Raw genomic sequence first — 17,970 nt, forward strand, 5'->3', positions numbered from 1 at the left:
TATTAGTCCCCGCGGACATACTAGTAGTCTTGGGGACTATTAGGTTGGGTTCCGTGCGTCCACGGCTGTAACTCAAAGATGCAAGACCCAATTTTATTCAAACTTGGTACAAGGACAAAGTACTCTGGGATACAAATGCATGTCAATTTGTTTCTTGATACGATCCAATATGGCTGCCTGGCGGTCATTTTGTTGCGATTTTTTCATGTTTAGAGCCTTTACTCAGACATGCCATAACTGATTTTGTTCAAACTTGGCACAAGGACAATGTACTATGACATATATATGCATGTCAATTTTTGGCATGATACAATCCAATATGGTCGCCTGGCAACCATTTTGTTGCGATTTTGTCAGACATGCCAAAACTGATTCTGTTCAAACTTGGCACAAGGACAATGTACTATGACATACATATGCATGTCAATTTTTGTCACAATACAATCCAATATGGTCGCCTGGCAACCATTTTGTTGCGATTTTGTCATGTTTAGAGCCATAACTCAGACATGCCAACACTGATTCTTTTCAAACTTGGCACAAGGACAAAGTACTATGACATACATATGCATGTCAATTTTTGTCACAATACAATCCAATATTTGCCGCCTTGTGACCATTTTGTTTCCATTTTTCATATTTAGAGCCATTACACAGACATGTGCAGGCTTTTTTGGTTCAAACTTGGCAAAAGGACAATGTGCTATGACATACATATATGTATGCATGTCACTTTTTTTTTCCTATACACCCCGATATGGCTGCCTGGCAGCCATTTTATTGCGTTTTTTTTTCATGTCAGACGCTATTACGCACACATGCCAAAACTGATTTTGTTCAAACTTGGCACAAGGACAATGTACCATAACATACTATGCATGTCAATTTTTGTCACGATACAATCCAATATTTGCCGCCTGGCGGCCATTTTATTGCGATTTTTTCATGTTTAGAGCCATTATACAGACATGCGCAGGCTTTTTTGGTTCAAACTTGGCAAAAGGACAATGTGCTATGACATACATAAATGTATGCATGTCAGTTTTTGTTGCTATACACCCCGATATGGCTGTCTGGCGGCCATTTTGTTGCGCTTTTTTTCAAGTCTGGCGCTATTACCCAGACACGCCAAAACTAATTTTGTTTAAACTTGGCACAAGGACAAGGTACTACATTAGGGGAAGGCTCCATTATCTTAGGAATACCCTACTTCCCTATGAGGATCAATTTCACAGACCTACCTTTCCTACAATGGCACCAGCTGGATTAGATAAACATAACAATGGAACATTCACACCTTGAGGGATTAAAAGTCTTCTGTTTGTCAATTGAGTTGGTCAGGCAAGGACTCGGGTTTCAGGTACCATGCAAGTTAATGCAGTCTTCCCCTAATGATGATATACATATGTGTCAATTTTTGTTGTGATACGCCCCAATATGGCGGCCTGGCGGCCATTTTGTTGCGATTTTTTCGTGTTTAGAGCCATTACTCAGACATACCACGACTGATTTTGTTCAAACTTGGCACAAGGACAATCTACTGGATTTATGCACTTTCAATTTATTACAGTGACAGAATTTATATTTTGCGGGGACTATGTCATTGACAATGACTTGTTTCCATCTTAGACGAAAATCTGTTACAAATGGAACGACTTTCATCATCGAATGGCACATTGATATATGTACTGTTATGCTGTTTATCAATTTTTTTTGCGCAAAATTTCTCAATAGCCAGAAGGTGTCAAGTTGAAAAAGTCCCGGGTCACTTTCAGTCAAGTAATGATTATGCGGCCTGCGACGTCATCGACGAGTTTCCATTGAATCCTATGAAGCGGGCGACGTTCCAAATACAGGCATGTAATAATGTAGACACATTCAATGTCCATGTTGTAAAGCTTGCTCAGTTCATGTCACCAGTTTTGATCAGCCTCGCTAGTGCACATGTCATTTGTTGTTGTATCGTACTTTGTAGGAGCTCGTAAGAGATTATTGTAATCAAGGTCTTCTGACTTTGTCATCCTTCTCCACATGAGTTTTTCTCACTTTGGATGGAGGGTGTTCACTTTCTGAGCTAGTTGAGTAACGCTTTTTGACTTCGCACCCTTGTGTATCAATGAGGCCTTCAGTTCTAGCAGTAGCCGCCATATTGTATGTTATCATTTGTAGGGTGCCCATGAATTGCACCATTGATTCCTGTTGCATTTGGAAAATTTTTTGAATGAAATAAGCATTTCCAACATTGTACTATACCTGTCCTGGCTGTGTTTCAGGGAAAGCTGCGCTGGTTGATGGTAAGGGTTTGGCGTTTACTGATGTTGCCATACCTGTAGCCATGTTGTGTATTTCCCGTGACAAACTGGCTTCTATTACTGGTTGGTTTGTCATTTCCTGGAGTAAGACGATGTTTGCTTGCTGCTTTTTGGAGGTTTCTCCCAACGGCTCTGCATTGCAGACCCTGTTGCTATTAGGCTGTCTGTTCTCTAATATCGGGTTTGCTATGATGGATCCCCTCGTGGGTCTCTTTTGTCTAGCGTTCTCACTGCTGCTTGTGCTAGCAGTATTAGACATAGCCGTTTCCATCTTGCAAACTGTGACTTGAAGATTTCTGATCATTGGGAAAATAAGTTTACTGATCAAGGTATTGTGTTGTAATATCATATGATTTTCTGTGAGGTTTCTCTCACAAAAAACGTTATGCCTCGTGAAATTCACGGAGCAAATTTTCAGTGATGTTACTGTCGCTGGGGTAGAAAGCGCACTGAATGCTACGTAGTATCTTGCAATCTCAAGTGACACTTCCCAAGACAGCAGTGAAGCAGAATCACAATATTACCAACATTAATTGAAAGAACGTGTACATTATCATTGTTATACATACAATATAGATATTTATTGACAACCCTGGGCTTAGTGCATTTCATGCATTGGATGAGCCATATACATCTTACACTGACCTCTATATTACTTGGCTGTATTTTCTGAATAATCCTGTTATTTTGCCTGTAATTCAGGGGTTTTAAGATATTCATTTCATGGTGCAGATATTTGGTATACACTGTACTGGAAAGACATAAGTTGAGTGCCATGATCTAATGAACAATACCAATATCCACTGTTTATCCAGCACATATCAGCACTTTTTTAGCTCTGCTGTTGGCGACACAGAACTTATTGGATAGTTTGATTGTCTGTCGTCATCAGTTGTCTATCGTCCATCAACAACGATCTTCTCTGAAACTGCAGGATTTGCTTGAAATGCAGTAGGAGTTGCCTCAGTCAAGTTTGTTCAAATTGTAGTGAAAATTTGCATAATAGTATTTTGGGGTAATTTTTCCTGTTTTTGGTCAAAAATTCTCCTCTGAAACTGCATTTCCAATTGATTTGAATCTTAGTATGGAAGTTCGTAGAGGTGAACTCAGTAAAATTTGTTCAAATTGTGGGGAAATTTGGATATTTGTGTTTTTGGGGCAAATTTTCCTATTTTTGGTCAAAAAAATATTTTCTGAAACTGCAAGTCTGATTGATTTGAAACTTGGTATGGAGTTTTTTAAAGATGACCTCAGGAAGATTTGTTCAAATTGTGGTGAATTTTGCATTATTGTATTTTAAGGGCAATTTTCCAAAAAGGTTCAACTGCAGACTTAAAAATGTGAGTTTCATAAGTTTGTTGGTGAAAGGGCGGATTATTTACTGTAGAGATTTGCAACGATAGTTAATAAGTCTGGATGATAAGGAAACAAAGCCATCTGTGTTTTTTTACACAGTGTACACATTTCACATCAGGCGAGAAGTTAGTTGCTTCTAACTGAAATGGAAGTGTAGAAGTTTGCATTTGTAAGAATATTTCTGTGAATTTAATCAAGAAATTTTATTATTCAAAACTACTTGTCATATATATGTGTTGTAATGGCATAGTTTGGATGTGTCAAAATTGTCATGTAATCTGCTCGATTAAACCCTTGTACAAGAAAAGCAAATTTCTATTTTCTAAGTTTAAAATTTTAACCATTTTCTGAATTTTTTAGCGTGTTTTGTAGGCAATATGGAATCAAGCAGTGACATTGTTGCTGTTTTTCCCATTTTGGTCAAAAAATTTCATCCCATAGACTGATTTTTTATGCAGTTCACTGTGGGTTACATGACCCAGATTTGTTTCAGTTATTATAAAACAACTTTGGTCAAATAGGAGCAACACCGTCTTATTTGTGATTTTTTTCCCATTTGGTCTAATCTCTCAATCTCCTTGAGTGATTTTAGATTTTTTATGCAGTTCCCCAAAGGCTACCTGACACATACAGTATTTGTTGCAATTATTGGAATATTTGTATATTGTTATTTTTAGCAAGATTGCCAGTTTCTTGACAAACAAAATGATTGGCTGGAAAATTTACCTTGGTTGAATATGAAGCCACTACTCAAATTGGTGTCATCCCCACTAGGTCGCTTGTTCTATATCAGTGCTGGAGAAAAACCAATTTACAGTTTGTTTTGAAAGCACTGAGATATGTCAAATCCTCATCAAACCAGAGTTTAATCATGTTTGGGAGGGTAATTTTATCTGAGGAACATTAAGTTTGAAACTATTAGTTTTGTCAATTGAATATATATGGAATGCTGTGTGTAATTAATAGTGTAAATTATAATGATCCTATTTTAGATCAAGATGGAGACATGGATGAGAAAGCTGTTCATGCATTGCCTGATACAAATGTTGGTGATCATATGAGAATGGTGAGTCAGTCGCATATCCAGGGAGACATAGGTTTGGTCATGTCCGTGCATCCGTCAGTCAGTTTACACGATATCTCAGAGATGCCTAGAGCGATTTCATTCAAACTTTGTACAAGGATTGCTCCTCATGTCATACATATGCACATTAATTTGTTTTGTGATACGATCAAATATGGACGCCATGCAGCCATTTGTTACGATCTTTTTCATGTACGCAGCCATATCTCAGGCACATCACAACTGATTTTATTCAAAGTTTGTACAAGGACATTGACTTACGTCATGCACATGCACGTCAATTTGTTTCATGATATGATACAATATGGTTGCATGGCGGCCATTTTGTTACAATTTCTTCATATCAAGAGCCATAACTTAGGCACGTCTCGACTGATTTTATTCAAAGTTGGTACAAGGACATTGACCTATGTCATACATATGCACGTGACTTTGTTTCATGATACGATTCAATATGGCTGCGTGGTGGCAATTGTGTTTCAGTTTTTTTCATGTCCAGAGCCATAACTCAGACGTATTTTCACAAATATCATTCAAAGTTGGTACGACCGATTTTATCCAAAATGGTACTAGGACATTGACTTATGTCACACATATGTATGTAAATCAGAGTTTTAATTCAAAATTGCAGAAGTTGTGTGTTTTCGGGCTATCACACTTCTCCCCACTTAGGAGTGATGGGTACCTGGTATTATCATTATTATTATTATTACCAACTGTTGTCTTTATGAGCTATAGACTTAACATGTTCCAGTCATTTAGTGTTTACATTTTTATATTACACAGGCTTCAACGTCAACCAGCTGCATTAGTGAAGAGTCAACTGATCCAGATAAGGACCCTGAATACTTTCCTTCAAGTTGTTATGACAGTGACATATCTACTGACAAAGAGGTGAGAATTTACCTGCTGTGCCACATAAAATTATGTATGTAAAGCTGTGTCAGACATTTGTATTCTTTAATCTCACTGTTAAAGATGCAATTCCCTATGAAAGGGGGGCAGGGCAATGATGGTACTCATTGTGTTAGAGCTAGGACACTGAACAGTCAACACCAAGGCTGTAATGCTCTAGACAATGTGCCTTTTTTCAATTTTATTTATCGTGAAAGGTACAAGTTGTCATAATAAGCATCTTTACAATTGATCTATTATACTTTTTAGTCCCCACGGACACCGTCCGGGGGGACTTATAGGTTTGGTCATGTCCGTGCGTGTGTGCGTCCGTCTGTTCACACAGATATCTCAGAGACGCCTGGAGCGATTTCGTTCAAAATTGGTACAAAAATTATTACCTATGCCACATATGCACGCCGATGTGTTTTACGATCTGATCCAATATAATCGTCTGGCAGCCATTTTGTTTTCTGTATTTGACGTTGGTGCGTATGTTCATGCAAATTTCTCAGTGATGCTAGGAGCGATTCCATTCAAACTTGGTACATAGATTACTCTATATGTTATTCATATGCACATTGATTTTTGTTTTCAACTGGTCTAAAATGGCTGCGTGGCAGCCATTTTGTTTCCTATATTTGACGAGTGTGCATTCGTTCACGTAAATTTCTCAGCAATGCCGGACGCGATTGTATAGAAAGTTGGTACATATATTAATCCTTATCACATATATATGCATGCCGATTTTTGTAATGATTCGATCAAAAATGGTTGTGTGACAGCCGTTTTCTTTCCTGCATTTGATATCCATCCACAGGGTCCTCAGGTTTGATCCACAGGCGTTCAAGGATGAAATTAATATTAATGCTGTGTCCATGCATAGGAGCTAATGAAAGCAGATATCTGAGATATTCCTGGGCCAAATCTTTTTAGTTCCGACGTACACTGTCCGGGGGACTTATAGGTTTGATCATATCTGTGCGTGCGCGCGTGCACGCGCCCGTTCACGCAGATATCTCAGAGATGCCTGGAGCGATTTCATTCAAACTTGGTACAAGGATTACTTCATATGTCATACAGATGCACATGGATTTGTTTTTGTGATACGATCCAATATGACTGCCAGGCGGCCATTTTATTACGATTTTTTCATGTACAGAGCCATCACTCAGGCATGTTTCAACAAATTATATTCAAAGTTGGTACAAAGGACATTGACCAATGACATAGATATGTAGATCAATTTGTTTTGTGATACAATCCAATATGGCCTCCAGGCAGCCATTTTATTACAATTTTTTTCATGTACAGAGCCATTACTCAGGCATGTTTCCATCGATTTTATTCAAAGTTGGTACAAGGACATTGACCAATGTCATAGCTATACACATCATTTTGTTTTGTCATACAATCCAATATGGCCGCCATGTGGCCATTTTGTTACCTTTTTTTTTCATGTCCAGAACCATAGCTAAGACATGTATCAAGCAAATTTATTCAAAGTTGGTACAAGGAGATTGACCAATGTCATACATATGCAGGTTAATTTGTGATACGATCCAATAGGGCTGCTGTGCAGCCATTTTGTTATGATTTTTTCATGTACAAAGCCATAACTCAGGCATATCTCAACCGATTTTACATATGCACATTGATTTTTTTTTGTGATACGGGCCAATGTTGCCGCTGTGTGACCGTTTTATTATGATTTTTTCATGTTCTGAACCATAACTCAGACATGTATCAAGCAAATTTATTCAAAGTTGGTACATGGACATTGACTTATGTCATACATATAGGTGTTGATTTTTTAAACAGTAAGATCAAATATTGCTGCGTGGAGGCGATTTTGTTACGATTTTCTAATTCACAGCACCATAACTCGAAATGAAACTTGATACAGATGTTGATCTCATAGTGTTGTAAATACTGCATCAAACTTTATGAAATATGGTGCCGGTGATAATCTGTTAGTGTTAGGATAGTATGCAAAAATGTTTTGCAATAGCCTCTTGATTAATTCCTAAATGACTCATTTAATGACCTTTAGGATGGTGGCCTACATTGGTTTTATGTTTTCATCACCATGGAACTCATTCTCGGCCATTGAGCGCCATCTGTATCAAAGTATTTTTATCACAAACCTGATTAATGAAGAGGACTCTATCCTCTCTGAGGACTTGTAATAAAAGTACCCATTAACAAGTGGGGACTGTGTCATCAACAATGACTTGTTTTCAGAAACTTACAGGATTTGACGGGGATTTTTTGTGATTTTCATGCATCAGTGGCAAAAATCTATGCCAGAAATGATCATTGACCTTTTCAAACTGGCTGTCAATCAAACACTTGCATAAACTTGATGTGCCATCCTGTTGTGTGTTTACACAGTCCCTGTTGTGTTGTCATTGTAAATACCAATAAACAAGTACTGTCTTATCTGTCTACTATACGAAATACAGACAGCTTCATAAAGTCAGAGTGCAGTGGGCTTAAAAAAATAACATACTATTCATCGTAGTATCACTATAATCATCAAGATTACAGGCAGCAGACTTTCACAGCAATGTAAACAATAATTTATTAGTGTGTTTTCTAGATCTTGAACATTTATGACACAATACATTTGACAGTGTTACCGTCATCGTAAAAACACATTTTTGATTATGGGGCTGAACGTGCTATTTAAATGTTATTTTTTTGTATGTAGAAACAGTCACTGTGGTAAATTTATAGAACACCGACAGAAAAAAATTCTCTATTTAATTACCCTATTCCTGGAGGACACCTTACAGGATTGGCTTTTTGCAATTGGGCGCCAAGCCAGGAAATGAATCAGGATCAGGTCTAAAAGTCTTTTTAAAACATAACTGTCAGAAATAAGTTTGGGATTGTTTTTTCTGAATTGATGTTTCATCCTGAAATGAGAACCTTTCAAACATGATTTCTTGCATGTGGGAAAAAAGTTTATGCTCTTTCATCTGGAAATTTTCATTTTTAATCAAACTTTGTGAATCAGCACGTGTTTTAATTGCCATGGACGTGCAGTAGATTCTATTGGTATCAGAATGTTGCAACTCAAACAGGCCGCTCCCTGTTGCGTAAAGCCTACTTTGCAACTGGTTACTTGGCACGGGTTTGAAGTCACAACACCGCCCAGTCCCCTCTTAAGCTCTCTACACATCTTCCACGAGTTGTTTCAGTTTCTGAGTGAGACTGTGTCAGGGCATAACAGTTATAATTATAAGCCTGACAAATACTGATCATTTGTCTATACAGGATTAGCAGAGGTGACAATTGCTTGCGTGTGACAATTGCTTGGTGTGACTGTCAGGGCAAATCAAACATTGTAACTAGCCCGGTGTTTGCCTGGGAGAAGAACTCTCTAAATTTCCCTAATATGTGAACCAGGGATTGAAATATGCGTCTTTTAAGTCTCTGCTGATCTCATACAAATTCATTCATGCTATTCCATTTATATCCAGATCACTAAGGGATTACAGCCACATATGAAAATGAAGGGTGTATTTGGTGAATCCATGAGGAAGAATAGCACTGGGAATTGTCGCGGAAAGGCCAGAAAACGGAAAATTGAAGGTGAAAGGAAAAGCAAGGATACTGTAATTAAGAAGTCAAAGGGTTGCTATCAACAGCTCAAAGATTTTGAAAGGTTTGATGTGTTATCCAGAATGTCAAAGACCTCTGATGCAATAAAAGAAGAAAGGGGAAGTTACCAAAGAAGGATCTAGTGTATGATGATGCAAAATCCAGAAAACCAAGACACAAGACAAAGTGATGAATACTGATAAAAGTAAGAGCACCGAGGAACAGTGTAACAACCACCAGGATAGTAATGAAGATGAAAACAGTAGTTGTGAGACAGAGATCTCGGTAAAAACTACAAGTTTGAAAAATGGCAAGAGAATAACATCTGGCAAGCCTCAATACTGCCTATATTGTAAATACAGAGGAAGCAAAATAGCGAGACATCTGTCCTCAGTACATAGTAATGAAGCAGAAGTTGCACATGCATTTAGCAAACCACCAAAATCAAAACAGAGAAGGATTTTGCTTGAACGTCTCAGGAACAAGGGAAATTATGAACATAATATGAGAGTATGGAAAGAAAAGAAAGGGGAACTAGTGGTCTGGAGGTGCCCGTCATCACAAAATGCTTCAGTAAAACATGATGATTTTCTCCCTTGCCAGCACTGTAATGGCTTCTTTGCTTGCAAATCACTTTGGCGTCACTTGAAGGTATGTAGGCATAGACCAACATCCAGCCTGAATCAAAAAGGCAAATCTAAGGCACAAGCTGAAGCTTTAACTTTAAAACTCAGTAGCATATATGGCGGTGTACAAACCGAGAATTCACGATTGTACGCTATTTTATCCAAGATGAGTAAAGATGATATTGGTAGAGTGGTTAGAAGTGATGACTTGATCCAAAGATTTGGGGCAGATTTAGTGAAAGTGAGAAAGAGCCAGGATGCACACATCAGCCAAAAGATGCGTGAACTTGCACGGTTACTGCTTAAGGCAAGACAGATAGACCAGTCCATCATACAACTGAAAGATTGCATTACGCGAGAGCATTTCTCCACTGTTGTCAATGCAACAAAATTAGCAGCGAAGTATGATGAGACGACAGAGGGGTGTACAGATACCATCATTAGCATTGAAGGTGGGTCACTCCTTGCAAGCTGTTGTGACAATTCTCAAAACGATGCAATTGTGAAAGGCGACGTACAACTTCAAAGAGAAATGGATGATTTCAAGCATTTATTGAATTCACAGTGGGCAAAGGAAATTTCATCTCGTGCCCATCAAGCACTAAGAGAAATATCATGGAATAAGCCAAAGAGGTTGCCACTTACAACTGATGTCAAGAAGTTGAATACATACCTACAGAAAAGGTCATCAGATTTAACAAAGATGTTGAGTGATGAAACCTGTAAACCATCAGTGTCAGTTTGGAGAGAGCTGTGTGAAGTCACTCTGTCACAAATAATTCTGTTCAACAGAAGAAGAAGTGGGGAAGTTGGAAGACTGAAGTTAGAAACCTATAACATGAAGAGTGGTAGCACAGAGAATGACGAAATTATGAGGAGTTTGTCAGTTCTGGAGAAGAAGCTGTACCTGCATTTCACAAGAATCGAGACCATTGGGAAGAAAAGTAACAAAGTGGCTCTACTGTTAACACCTTCTGTAAAGGATGCTGTTGACTTGCTTAACAGTAAACGAAGTGACGTGGGAATTCCTGCGTCAAACAAATATGTGTTTGCACGTACCTATTATGAATCCCAAGATCATATCAGAGGTTCAGATGTACTGAGAAAGTATGCACAAAGGGCCGGCCTCACAAATGCAGCCCACATAACGTCAACGAAGCTACGAAAGCAGGTGGCAACAGTTGCACAAATTCTGAATATGGGTGATCCAGAACTACAGCAGTTGTCAACCTTTATGGGACACAGCCAAGAAGTACACAGTTCCTTTTATAGACTACCTGATGATGCCTTTCAAACTGCTAAAGTTGCCAAAATTCTCCTGTCAATGGAAAAGGGAAATATGGACATGTACAGAGGAAAGACATTAGATGAAATCAACTTGGATCCCGATGGTAAGTTGTGTTTTATCAAATACTTCCGATGACAGCTACACTGTAGTCTTTTCAGATCATAAACTAATATTTTTAAGGGAGAGTGGCACTGCAACCTATTCAATGTTTCATTTTTTTTCTGTATTTCAAATGTAATTTTTCGGTCTACTTCCTAAACCTGTGTCAATACAGTCTATTTATTAATAGGCAGCATTGTTATTGTTGATATAGTGATTTTTTTTGCAAACTAAATTTATTGTCTGTAAAAGCTATACCACTAAACACATGCAGGCAGACTGCATTGAAATCTACTCGTTGTGTGGACATGGTTTAGGAACTAGAACAAGAAATCAGATTGATGCACAAAATTGTCAAATTAGGTTACGTACAGCTTCTGTCCAGTAGAAGTCATTGTTGTTTTTTAGCTCCCATAGCCATATGTATATATGGCAATGGAAGCTATTCTTATAGGCTAGGGAACTGTCTGTATGTATGTCTGTGTGTCTGTATGTCTGTACCTACAGAACGTGACTTCTATGGTTGTTTAATGGTTATTTGGAGACTTTCACTGAAATTTCTAAACATACTTTTACTTGATATTATTTATGAATTATTCTGATGTTGCACATTATTACTTGCATACAGAACTGAAAAAATTATTGGAAAAGTAACCTTCAAGGATACAAATCAAAGAGAATTGTGGGTAATTTATTGTACTGTGAGCACAACCCACTTGTCCCAAGATCACAGTGGTTTGCTAAACCAATCAGAACACTGGTTACTTAGCACAATGGATTGATAAACCAATCGGAATGCTGCATGTTTAGCAACATAGCTCTTATTGGCTCTTTGTAGCACAAGATTTATATGTGAACGAACGATCACCTATGGTACAATGGTATAAAGAGGTACAGTAGCTGAAGACAAAACAAAAACTAAACAATGACCGAGGAAGTGAACAGCCCAACCACTCTATCAGATTTAAATCAGTTTGATGTTGACAATATACAGTCTGTGAATGCAAGCTAAATGCATGGGCTGTGTATAAAGTGTTATTATAGAACCCAAAACAAAGACAATCATGATTGCCTTTTCACTTTCATAGTTCATGGTATTCTGATTTTAACAAAAAGCGTCAAATTTGTAACAATAAGTTTTGAGGATGGAAAAAGTTAGACAGGGCTGGACATTTCTAATACACTTTGTCTTTCATAAAATCTGAAATACTTCTGCACTTGTGGGTGTGAAACAAAAAAATATTTACTCTTGCCTAATCCTTTTAGTTAATAATCCTGATTTTATTGTCCTGGATATTGTAATCTTTGTATTTCCCGACCTACCATTGTACATCAGTGACTTGAACAGGTGGGGAATTATTCATTTCGTCTGTAACAGAGTTGATCGATGATGATGATGACGACGCTGGTGATGATGATGATGATGATGACAAAGATGATGAAGATGGTGATGTTGGTGGTGGTAATGAGCAGAAAAAAGGAGATGGTCATAATGAGTATGGTTCTATTGACACAGTCACTGGTCTTTGCTGTACCCAACCTCATTTGGCGTTGACATCAGCATCTGCAGTGACAGAAAATGCCACGTCTAGCATCACGTCCACCAATCTAACTAGTTCTGTAGTGACAGACAATGCTGAATTTGATGATAATTCAACAGAACAACCACAGAGTGAGTATGAAATCACATAGACTGTCGCAAACATCACACCGTGTTATGGTGTTAAATGACCTAGTGATGAATTTGTCATCGATTAAAATGAAGCACTTCACTGAGAAGTTTCTCTCTGTGTGTAATGAAGTTTATTATGGCTCTTGTACGATGTAAACAAGTCTAATCTATAATGCGAAGTACAGGAAATGTTCTATTGGACAGTAAACCAAATTCATCATGTAAATGTAAATACAAACATAATCACTACTTAAATCATGTAAACCATATAGACATCCTTGTACACTACACGCATTCTTAGGCCTTTTTATGCACCAGGTTTTGTTTCTATGGCTGCCTTCCATTTGACTCATTCACGTTTTCCCATCATTCTTATGGGACAGTACTAATTCTGACAAACTTTCAGAGTCTAAAATGCATTCTTTTATCACATTAACTTACATTCACTAGCTTCACACCAGTGGGGGATTTGTAGATGTCAAATGACGCCATGTACTTTAATGTGCTGGTGTCAGAACTTCATCAGTATCATACTGCTGTGGAAACTGAACATCAGTTAATAAAAATGTAACTAAGACTTTCCTATAATTGTAAATTTTGACATATTACGTACATGAAGATCACTGCACACAAAATGTTGCATGCAACTATGATTTTGGCATGCCTATTTGAAGGCAAATTAAACTGCAAGACTCTTTCAATAATGCATGCTCATGACTTTTTGATATAAGTTGGTTGATATTGTATGAAGAATTTTTTTCATCAAAAATTTATGAAATGTTTTATTTTCTACAGAACTAAATCAAAGACAGTCGCCTGGAAGAAAGTTGAGAGATTGGTCGTCAGCAGAGAATAAAGCCATCTATGACCATTTTGATGTGAATTTAAAAACGCTAAAATGTCCTGGCCGCGATGAAATTCTTTGCTGTATAAAGAAGTATCCAATTCTCCATCGAAGACAATGGAGACAAATTAAAAGTCAAGTGTGGAATAAAATCAAACAATTGAAAAAAATGAAATTGACATAGCATGAATGAGATCAAAGTTAGACCACAGTAGCTGTAACTTTTGACCATATTTTTCTCCCAGTATCATGAAGGAAACCAAGCCAGGTCCATCCATCTGTACCAGTGCCTGTTTTACATGCTCATGCTGTACGTACAGATTGAAGTGGGAAAAAATAGCCCTCTCTTCCGGTCAGAATAATAGTGCCCCTAGTGGCGAAAAGCTTAATTCCTTGTGTTTTGGCATGGGCTCACAGCAACTTAAAAATGGCGTATTACTTTAAAAATTGATTGCGTAATATAAATTACAATTTGTACATGCAGGTGTACATCAATTTCATGATCTGAATCGAGTTGCTGTGTTGCGTCTGTTGATGACAATACTTTACCAAAAACAATACAGAATATTGAGGATTATTTGTAGCCTATGATGTTACCTTCTTTATATATTTGATGCATGTCTAGCTTTCTAATTTTTAGTCCCCATGGACACTGTCCAGGGGGGACTTATAGGTTTGGTCATGTCTGTCTGTCCGTCCATGTGTGCATCCGTCTGTCTGTGCGTCCGTCCGTTCACGAAGATATCTCAGAGATGCCTGGAGTGATTTCATTCAAACTTGGTACAAGGATTACTTCATATGTCATACATATGCATGTCAATTTGTTTTGTGATACAATCAAATATAGCAGCCATTTTGTTATGATTTTTTTTTCATGTACAGAGCCATAACTCAGGCACATCTCAACCCATTTTATTTAAAGTTTGTACAAGGACATTTACCTATATAATACATATGCACGTCAATTTGTTTCATGATATGATCCAATATGGCAGCATGGCGGCATTTTTTTTTTCAATTTTTTCATGTACTGAGCCATAAATCAGGCATTTTTCCAACTGATTTTATTCAATGTTGGTACAAGGACATTGACCTATGTCATGCACATACACATTGATTGTTTTTTGATACAATCCAATATATCTGCATGGCGGCCATTTTTAATGATTTTTTTCATGTAAGGAGCAATAACTCAGGTATATATCTCAACCGAATTTTTTCAAAGTTTTGTACAGCGACATGACCTATATGATGCATATGCACATCAATTTGTTTCTTGATATGATCCTATATGGCTTCCGTGCAGCCATTTTGTTACAATTTTTTCATGTACGGAGCCACAACTCGAGCAAGTCTCAACCGATTCTATTCAAAGTTGGTAAAAGGACATTGACCTCTGTCATGCATATCCAATTTGATTTGTTTGTGATACGATCAAATATGGCAACCATGCGGCCATTTTGTTACGATTTTTTTCATGTACGGAGCCACAACTCAGGCACATCTCAACCAACTTTATTCAAAGTTGGTACAAGGACATTGACCTATATCATACATATGCAAGTCATTTTGTTTCACAATATAATCCAATATGGCTGCATGGCGGCCATTTTGTTACAATTTTTTCATGTCCTTCATTCAGACATGTATCATTGGATTTTAAACTTGGTACAAGGACAGTGATCTGTCATAAATATGCATGTCAATTTGTTTCACAATCAGATGCAATATGGCTGCCTTGTGGCTATTTCGTTATTATTTTGTCATGTCCTCAGCTATAATTTGGAAATATATCAACAGATTTTTTTCAAAGTTAGTACAAGGACATTGACCTACCATAAGGACATTGACCTATCATGATTTTCATAAATATGCATGTCTATTGGTTTCACAGTCCAATGCAATATAATGGCTGCCAGGTGGCCATTTTGTTACAATTTTTTCACTACAGAGCTATAACTCAGGACATATTTCCACTAGTATCATTCAAAGATGGCACAAGGACATTGACCTATGTCATACATATGCAAATCAATTTGTTTAACGGCATGTAGCAGTATCATGTGAATATTATACTGCATTAAATTTCATGAAACTTGGTACAGATGTTAAGCTCGCATTACTTTAACGATGAAAAAGACATTTATCAGTGTCAAGTTAGTTAATTTGTAATTGCATATGTAAGGAACTTTCCTAATTAGAAGGATATATCCACAGATACTGTGTTAAATTTGATGACACTTGGTAGAGATTTTGATCTCATAGTGTTGTAAATACAAATCAATGACACTTAGTGGTATCACTTGTATATGTAGAGTAATTGTTAGTTTGCATTTACATAGTGGATTTTCGTTTTTTGAGCGTGGATGTCCAAAGTACTGCATCAAACTTTATGAAATATGGTACCGGTGATAATCTGTCAGTGTTAGGATAGGATGCAAAAATGTTTGGCAGCATCCTGTACATTAAGTACTAATCGATTCATTTTAATGACCTTTTGTAATTAGTATGGCGGCTTACATTGGTTTTATGTTTTCACCACCATTGAACTCATTTTTGGCCATTACATTGTAAGCCCAATTTGTATCGTTGTATTTTTAATCACACACCTAATTAATGAAGAGGACTCTTTCCTTTAAGAGTACTTGTAATTAAAGTACCCATTAACAAGTGGGGACTGTGTCATTGTCAATGACTTATTATCTGAGGAAAGATAATATAGCTTAACTACTGGTATTTGACATTGTTGCATTCGCTTCCATATGTATAGCGATGTTGATTGTAATGTTCCTTGTTTCATTGATGGCAATTAAGCATGTCATTAAAGCTATTTCATAAAATGCAATCAATGTTGTTCTCCTTTCTGTTTTGATTCAGTTACCAATGCAACTGAACTACAACTAACTAAAGTCATCAAACATATTTCTGTCTGTGCTAAAGCATGGATAGAAAAATGTCAGAAAAGGTTTGGATAATGTTACTGATTCTGATAAAACTATAGTACTGACATAATGTTGGTATGTAAAACTTCTGGTGTAATGCCATGTTAATGGAAGCTATTCTTACAAGCTAGAAATTGCACGTATGTACAGTCAAATCTGTGTTAAGGACCATCTATGCAGCACAGCCTCTCGTCTATAATGGCCACTTTGGAGCAGTCCCAACAAATTTTACGATAAAGCACCTGGATGTAGTGGGCATGCACCCTTTCAATGTCCTGTTTGGCAGTTTAATTGTATATCCATCCAAGTCAAAAAGCCATGTACCTCAGTACATAGTAGCACTGGTTTTAAAATTGCTTGTTTTTTTTTTCAATTTGATCTAATGTGACCCAGATTTGATAATTATAGGGCACAATTAGTATTTTAAGGACTTGTGAAACTGCACAAATATATATATCATTGAAACTTTGGCCCAATACAGCAATAAGTGACTTGAATATGAAGATTCGCATCTTCAGATTGGTACTGTGAATTTTTGTCAAAATATTTTATTGTTCAAATCTTCGATTGCTAGTCCCTTGTAAGGTAGTAGACTAGATACCAGTGAACTGATACATAATCTGTATTGATGAACTCCCTTTTAAAGACTAGCGCATTTTAGAGTTGAAAATTTCAAATATTTTTCAACATTTTTAAGGTTGTGTTGTATATGGATGTAACACCCGTCAGGTTCAACCAACAAAGCAAGGGCATAATTGCACACACAAAAGCAGTTTATTAACTATCAAAGTGACGACTTTTTATACACACAAACATATCTGGTTCACCACCAACAAAGCAAGGGCATAATTGCACACACCAAAACAGTTTAACTACCAAAGTGACGACTTTTATACACACAAACATATCTGGTTCAGTCGACAAAGCAAGGGCATAATTGCACACACCAAAGTGGTGAACTACCAAAGTGACGACTTTTTATACACACAAACATATCTGGTTCAACCAACAAAGTAAGGGTATTATTGCACACACCAAAGTGGTTTAACTATTTTGAACACATGGAATTGACAGTGAAAATTCTTGCCTTCAGTAATTTTTCGAAGTTTTTAAAATATTGTTCCCATAAGCTAAATTTGTCAAATGTACATGTACAATATTAGCTCCCATATGGTACATGTATTAATGCAAGTACGTACTTCTGTAGAACTGCCTCAAATGTCACCATGGCTTTTGGTGTGGAT

General features: G+C 37.1%; 1 protein-coding gene across 3 annotated transcripts in view; it reads left to right on the top strand.

Annotated features, from left to right (window-relative positions):
- The window catches only part of LOC139136953 (uncharacterized), a 56,490-nt gene extending 39,861 nt beyond the window's left edge, over window positions 1–16,629 (top strand). For all 3 annotated transcript variants that reach the window (XM_070704826.1, XM_070704828.1, XM_070704827.1), the window contains 2 exons: window positions 12,647–12,940; window positions 13,736–16,629. In XM_070704826.1, coding sequence (XP_070560927.1) covers window positions 12,647–12,940; window positions 13,736–13,968 — 527 coding nt within the window. In that variant the 3' untranslated portion in view covers window positions 13,969–16,629. The remainder of the gene's footprint in view (window positions 1–12,646; window positions 12,941–13,735) is intronic.
- Window positions 16,630–17,970: the final 1,341 nt, after the last annotated feature.

Source organism: Ptychodera flava, chromosome 7 (genome assembly GCF_041260155.1).
Source record: "Ptychodera flava strain L36383 chromosome 7, AS_Pfla_20210202, whole genome shotgun sequence".
NCBI lineage: Eukaryota > Metazoa > Hemichordata > Enteropneusta > Ptychoderidae > Ptychodera > Ptychodera flava.